This window comes from Lacerta agilis, chromosome 2, assembly GCF_009819535.1.
Source record: "Lacerta agilis isolate rLacAgi1 chromosome 2, rLacAgi1.pri, whole genome shotgun sequence".
Classification (NCBI taxonomy): domain Eukaryota; kingdom Metazoa; phylum Chordata; class Lepidosauria; order Squamata; family Lacertidae; genus Lacerta; species Lacerta agilis.
Genome location: NC_046313.1, coordinates 1,827,647 through 1,833,646, shown reverse-complemented (window position 1 = coordinate 1,833,646; position 6,000 = coordinate 1,827,647). Strand labels below are relative to the sequence as shown.

Genomic DNA, 6,000 nt, shown 5'->3' with positions numbered 1-6,000 from the left:
GCATGCATGGCCCATAGGCTGATATCCCAAGATCCTTTGCAACACTGCAGAGAAAGTTGCCACTGGCACATTCGCTGTTCCCTGGGTGCAAGTAAGAAAATGCTGGTGTGCGGTGAATCAGTTTCCTTGGATTTTGGTCCATTCATGTGTGCCAAAGCATCATTGGAACGAGCTCTCAGAGACGGAGCACAATTGTGATGCGGTCTCTATCCAACCTTAGAACCATGGCCCCATAAACTTCTCTTGACACCTCGGCTACAGTGCTATAGTCAGTAGGAAGAACAAGGATACAATGTGGGAAAGCTATGCACGAAGTCACAGTCCACCAGAAATACAAAAGCAAATCTTACTGTATGCCTTTTTAATAGAAAAAAACCACATTTCCATTGAACACTGATAAGTGATATTATGGGAGCTTTTGCTCCTTTCCCCATAAGGCAGCCCCATGTGGTCCATAAAGCAGTCTTTCTTTGGATCAGGAACCTTGCAGCCTACAAAAGCATCATCGGTAGCAGCAGCTGACGTGTCCTTTCTCTGGCACCTACATCCTGGCTGCAGAACAGAGAGCAAGGGAACCACCAAGAGAACGAAGAGCTCTCCCATCTGCCTGGTATCTCCCCATCTTGAAAGTAGGGCTAACTCACGAGAAGGTGCCCCTTCAAGCAGTCCTTTGCACATCCCGGGTCCTAGCCTCGGCTTCTGGCAGCATCAGGATTCGAGGTCTCGTGAGAGCCGCTGAAGTTCCTTCTGGCTGTCAATCACTCTCAGGTGCTGGGTATAGGCCCAGGTAGCAGCTGGGCTTCGTGTGCTAAGGGATTGCTCTGAACCTGAAAGAAAAAGATCCCGATATCAAGGAAGGATTTTGAAAGAATTCACAGATCATTTTATGGATACAGATTTTAACAATGTAAAAATACGTGTCCATAAAACGATCTATGAATTCTTGAATCTTGTGAGTGACAGAGATTTACTAATTCCGGGGGGGAGGGGCAGGGGATTCGGTGATCTGTATAGCTTCTTAATGCTCCTCATGGTTAGAAATTAAAATCTTCAAAACTAAAAAATATCTTTTATTTGGATCATTTCCTTTCCTGGAATCTTACCTAACCCATTCCTTAGTTTGGAGAGATCCTTTTGTAGTTGGATGGGTCCTTGAGACACAGGGACTGAGGGTTTTGACAGTTTATTCTGCAAAGTACATGTTTGATGAGGGGATATTGGATGTAGCTTTGCACACATCACACAGGAAATGAACGATTCAGGATGGTATCCTGAATTGTTCAGGCACCTGCCATATTATCCAGGGTGGTGAACAGCTAATCAAACTGCACATTCAGGAGTGTGAAAAAGCCAATCAAATTGTAGACTCCAAAGGGAGACTGAGATGGGCTGGGAAACTGCAGCTGTGTAAGGAAGTGTAAGTGTAAGGCACATTGGGTCAAAAATATTACATCTATATAGCACTCATATAGGAAATGGCTTGTGGTGACCCCACAATAGAAATCGTGGGGTTGTGGCTAGACAGCTTAATGAATACATCAGCTCAGCAAGCAAATTCCACCCTAAGAGATTATTATGAAAGGGACTAAATATAAAAATGTCTTAATTCATACCTATCCCTTTAAAGCAAAATATTGAGATCTCAGTTTAATGGAAAGAAAAGAGGACAAAATTTGGAAAAAAAAACCTCTCTCTCTCTCTCTCTCACACACACACACACACTCTTCAGGCAGCAGTTCAGGCAAGCAATAAAATGGGCAAAACTTGCAAAAATGGAAGGTTTCTATTTAGAGCTAGGAGATTCCTTGTGCCAAGTCCATCTAGCACACTACTGTCCACCCTGACTGGCAGCAGACTCAGACAGGAGTCTTTTCCAAGCTCTACCGAGATTGAACCTGAGACCTTTTGCATGCAAAGCATGAGCTCTTGCAATTTATAAAAGGGATCCCCTCGAAGCCCTGACAGTGCTAGGACTGTCCTCCACATGGGCAGTCTGCTACTGCACTTGGCTTTTGTAGCCCTCTTGCCTCCCCCCAGTGGCGGAGCTTCATGCTCTGGCAGGGGGGGAGTGGGGTGGGGCGGAGAGCAGGCAGGGTGTGGCTGGCGTGCGTCCTGGGGAGCGTGGTGCGTGTCCTGGGGGTGTGACACACCCTCTGCGGGGGTATGGCGCCCAGAGCGGGCGGGAGGGCAGCTGCGACGGCACCCCACCGGGATTGCGCTGCTGGGGGTCGTGCGCTCCCCCCACTCCTCTTCCTCCGCCAGTGCCACCCCAACCCCCCCCCCACTAATGTGTGTGTGTGTGTGTGTGTGTGTGTGTGTGTGTGTGTGTGTGTTTGGGGGGGAGCCACAAGACAATACCAAAACACAGGAATGTAATGATTTCGATGGTGTCGTGTGCCTTCCCCATAAAAAGTGTGTGAACAAAGGAGGGAAGAACCGGAGGAAAGGGGTTGGTGTGGAAGCACTCTGTGTACAAAACCCTTCCCTTGCTTACAGGTAGAGGCACGCAGCGCCCGGGCTTCTTCCAGGAGGTGCTGAGGACGACTCCGCAAAGGGGAGAGTGGAACTGGAGTGGGGAAGAAGAGGAGAAGGGTTTAAAAAAAAGATCTGCTTTAAAATCCGTTTGGCTTATTATCATTTAATTTTTTGTCATCCTTTCTGTCTGTTTGATGTATGACTCACGTGCCTGCCTTTGGCTAGTTGCTGAAAAAATAAACCTATGCTGCCAATACTCGTGGTAAATCAGTATACAATAAGCAGCACAAAAACGGCACACACAAATCTACCAAACCATTCCACGTTCTGAATTCTATGCAAGAAGTCTAACAAAGAAGCCACAAACAGAAAACTCATTCAAGTTAGTGCAACAGGACAATTGCAGTCTTTAAATTTCTTTAGCCAGGCTCCTGTAGATATTGATGAAAATAGGTCCAGTCAGATGAAATATCAATGATGATACGCACAGATGTTAATTGATGAAAGCAAGTCCAATCAGATGAGATATTTGAAGATGTTACGCACAAAAGTTAGACAGGGTGCCGGCGTTTGTCCCCTGTTTCACCCATGGACAGTTTTGGGCTTCTTCAGTAAATTCTTTCCCAGGGTTTACTGTATTTTCATACATACAAATTTACATGTTACATCTCATCTTAACTAGAACATCTAGTCTTCTTCTTCAAAATATACTTTCTCAAGGTTTTGGTACATTTACACACTTTCAACTTCATATGCTTTCTTGGCTTAAGCATTTATTCATCTGTGCTGCTTATTGTATACTGATTTGCCTTTGGCTAGTGGCATTATTTCAATACTAGAGGCCTCCCAACATTTCAATTCAATTTCATGGCCTCTCCCCTTCCCTCCCCACCCCACCCCTACTTTTTCTAACCCTGACCCTGACCTGTATCAACCCTGAAATAAACCCCCAGTAAGCCCCAATACCTTAGAATTATATAATCATAGAATTGTAGAGTTGGAAGGAACCCAAAGAATCACCTAATCCAACTTGTCCAGGTGAGCTGGAAAGTTTAATCAATTCTGAAAAGAATTAAACTTAGCGCAAAAGAAGCAGTAGGGCACAATGGTTTGCCTCTGAAAGAGGAGGCCATTCTAGCTGCTCCAGCACTTGGATCTGTTTAAGTGCATTGAACTGAAGGTCCACCCTTAGGGATGGAGGAGGAATTTGCTTGGTCCACTTTATGCAGAAAACTGGCCTAATTTGATTGTCCAAAACTTTTGGGTTGGAATGCAATGTCTCAAGATTTTGCAGTGTAGCATCAGTGCACAAAAATATCTATCTTGTGAGTCCTGGAAGACCTGTCTGCAACCAGCTGGCCCGGCAGGGCACAGGCCTAATTGACACCAGCTACAAACGCTGAGGCTCCTGAAACCATATTGGCTGTGGGGGTCCTGGAAGTTCTGCTCCCTCCATTGCTGGCCTTTCCCCACCTGGCTTGGGAGGAGGGGCCCTGACAGACTGATCGACTGCTGAACAGACTCTTGGGCTGTGGTATTGTTTAGGTTGTTTCATTGGGGTTTCTCATTGCTATTGATTTTTGTATCTTTATTTTTAGATCTTATTAGGATTTATGTGGAAATGGTTTCAATTTGGTTGTGTACTTTTTGATGTGTTTCCTTTGTTGTTTGTGCCTTTTGCTATGTTTGTAACGCTGTAAATCTTGTCATGTTGCATGCTGCCTTGAGCATGGTTTTAACAATGGAAAGGTGGCATACAAACAAAATGATGAAGATAAAAATGTGCATTTTATGGAAAAGCCCACTGAAGAGTATAAAAAACTATGTATTTGGAGAGAAATGCATACAATGCTGTGCATGATAATGTGTGTAACAATACTGCCAACAATATAAATGCAAACCTTTCTTTAACAAATTCCACATAAAATAAGACAGGGCAGACCTATGATTGTGTGCCAGTAAAAATGGCTTGGATAGGCGTGCCTGGCGTGCTCTGGTCCATGGGGTCACGAAGAGTCGGACACGACTGAACGACTGAACAACAACAACAACAAAAATGGCTTGGGGTGAGGTTAGGCTGATCTGTCCATCTAGCTCCCATTCTGGAATGTTAGGTTTACTTTGCTTCCGCTTATCCCTACTGACACCTGTCCTGTGCCCCTGCTCCCCTGCCCCACTCACGGTTGGGGTGACTCCGACAACGATGCACGAGACGAACTGCCTTGGCCATCATGCGCTGCATGGAACAGACAGAGGTTTAATGTTAGGCTCAATCGTTTCAGCCTCATCTCACCCCTAAGTAAGTCATTTGCAGACAAAGAGGACAAGAGGACAAGATAGCATAAAATGCCCTGATGCACAACTGAAATTTCTCAACACCTAAAAGTGAACTGTAGCTTATTCTCTCCAGCAGGGGAATCATAGAATCCTAGAATCATAGAGTTGGAAGAGACCACAAAGGCCATCCACTCCAACCCCCTGCCAAGCAGGAAACACCATCAAAGCATTCCTGACAGATGGCTGTCAAGCCTCTGCTTCAAGACCTCCAAAGAAGGAGACTCCACCACACTCCTTGGCAGCAAATTCCACTGTCAAACAGCTCTCACTGTCAGGAAGTTCTTCCTAATGTTTAGGTGGAATCTTCTTTCTTGTAGTTTGAATCCATTGCCCCGTGTCTGCTTCTCTGGAGCAGCAGAAAACAACCTTTCTCCCTCCTCTATATGACATCCTTTGATATATTTGAACATGGCTATCATATTACCCCTTACCCTTCTCTTCTCCAGGCTAAACATACCCAGCTCTCTAAGCCGTTCCTCATAAGGCATCGTTTCCAGGCCTTGGACCATTTTGGTTGCTCTCCTCTGGACACGTTCCAGCTTGTCAGTATCCTTCTTGAACTGTGGTGCCCGGAACTGGACACAGTATTCCAGGTGAGGTGTGACCAGAGCGGAATACAGTGGTACTATTACTTCCCTTGATCTAGATGCTATACTCCTATTGATGCAGCCCAGAATTGCATTGGCATTTTTAGCTGCTGCATCACACTGTTGACTCATGTCAAGTTTATGGTCTACCAAGACTCCTAGATCCTTTTCACATGTACTGCTTTCAAGCCAGGTGTCACCCATCCTGTATTTGTGCCTTTCATTTTTTTGCCCAAGTGTAGAACTTTACATTTCTCCCTGTGAAAATTCATCTTGTTTGCTTTGGCCCAGTTGTCTAATCTGATAAGGTCATTGTTGAATGATAACTTTCTCTAACTGATGCAGGCTCCTCCTGCCATTACCATGCCACAGTAAGACTACCCCAGCCATGTCTCTCCACTCACCAGCTTCTCAAAGTTGACAAGATTCTCCACCAATGTGCAGTTGCCCTCGTGGATGAATGTCAGGTCTGCGAAGGGAGAGGGAGATCTGAGTCTGTTCAACACACAGTACCACAGGCAGCGGGCTGCCCACAAGATGGAAGTGGCCCGGCACACACATGTGACGTCAAGCATATGCCCCCAATGCTACACATCAAATA

The 6,000-nt window shown here is 45.5% G+C and overlaps 1 protein-coding gene across 1 annotated transcript in view; it reads right to left on the bottom strand.

The window, feature by feature from the left end:
• Window positions 1–335: 335 nt before the first annotated feature.
• The window catches only part of RAPGEF3 (Rap guanine nucleotide exchange factor 3), a 52,286-nt gene continuing 46,621 nt past the window's right edge, over window positions 336–6,000 (bottom strand). The window contains exons 25-28 of the mRNA XM_033136826.1: window positions 5,804–5,868; window positions 4,657–4,711; window positions 2,495–2,566; window positions 336–827 (exon numbers count right to left, since the gene is read on the bottom strand). Coding sequence (XP_032992717.1) covers window positions 709–827; window positions 2,495–2,566; window positions 4,657–4,711; window positions 5,804–5,868 — 311 coding nt within the window. The 3' untranslated portion in view covers window positions 336–708. The remainder of the gene's footprint in view (window positions 828–2,494; window positions 2,567–4,656; window positions 4,712–5,803; window positions 5,869–6,000) is intronic.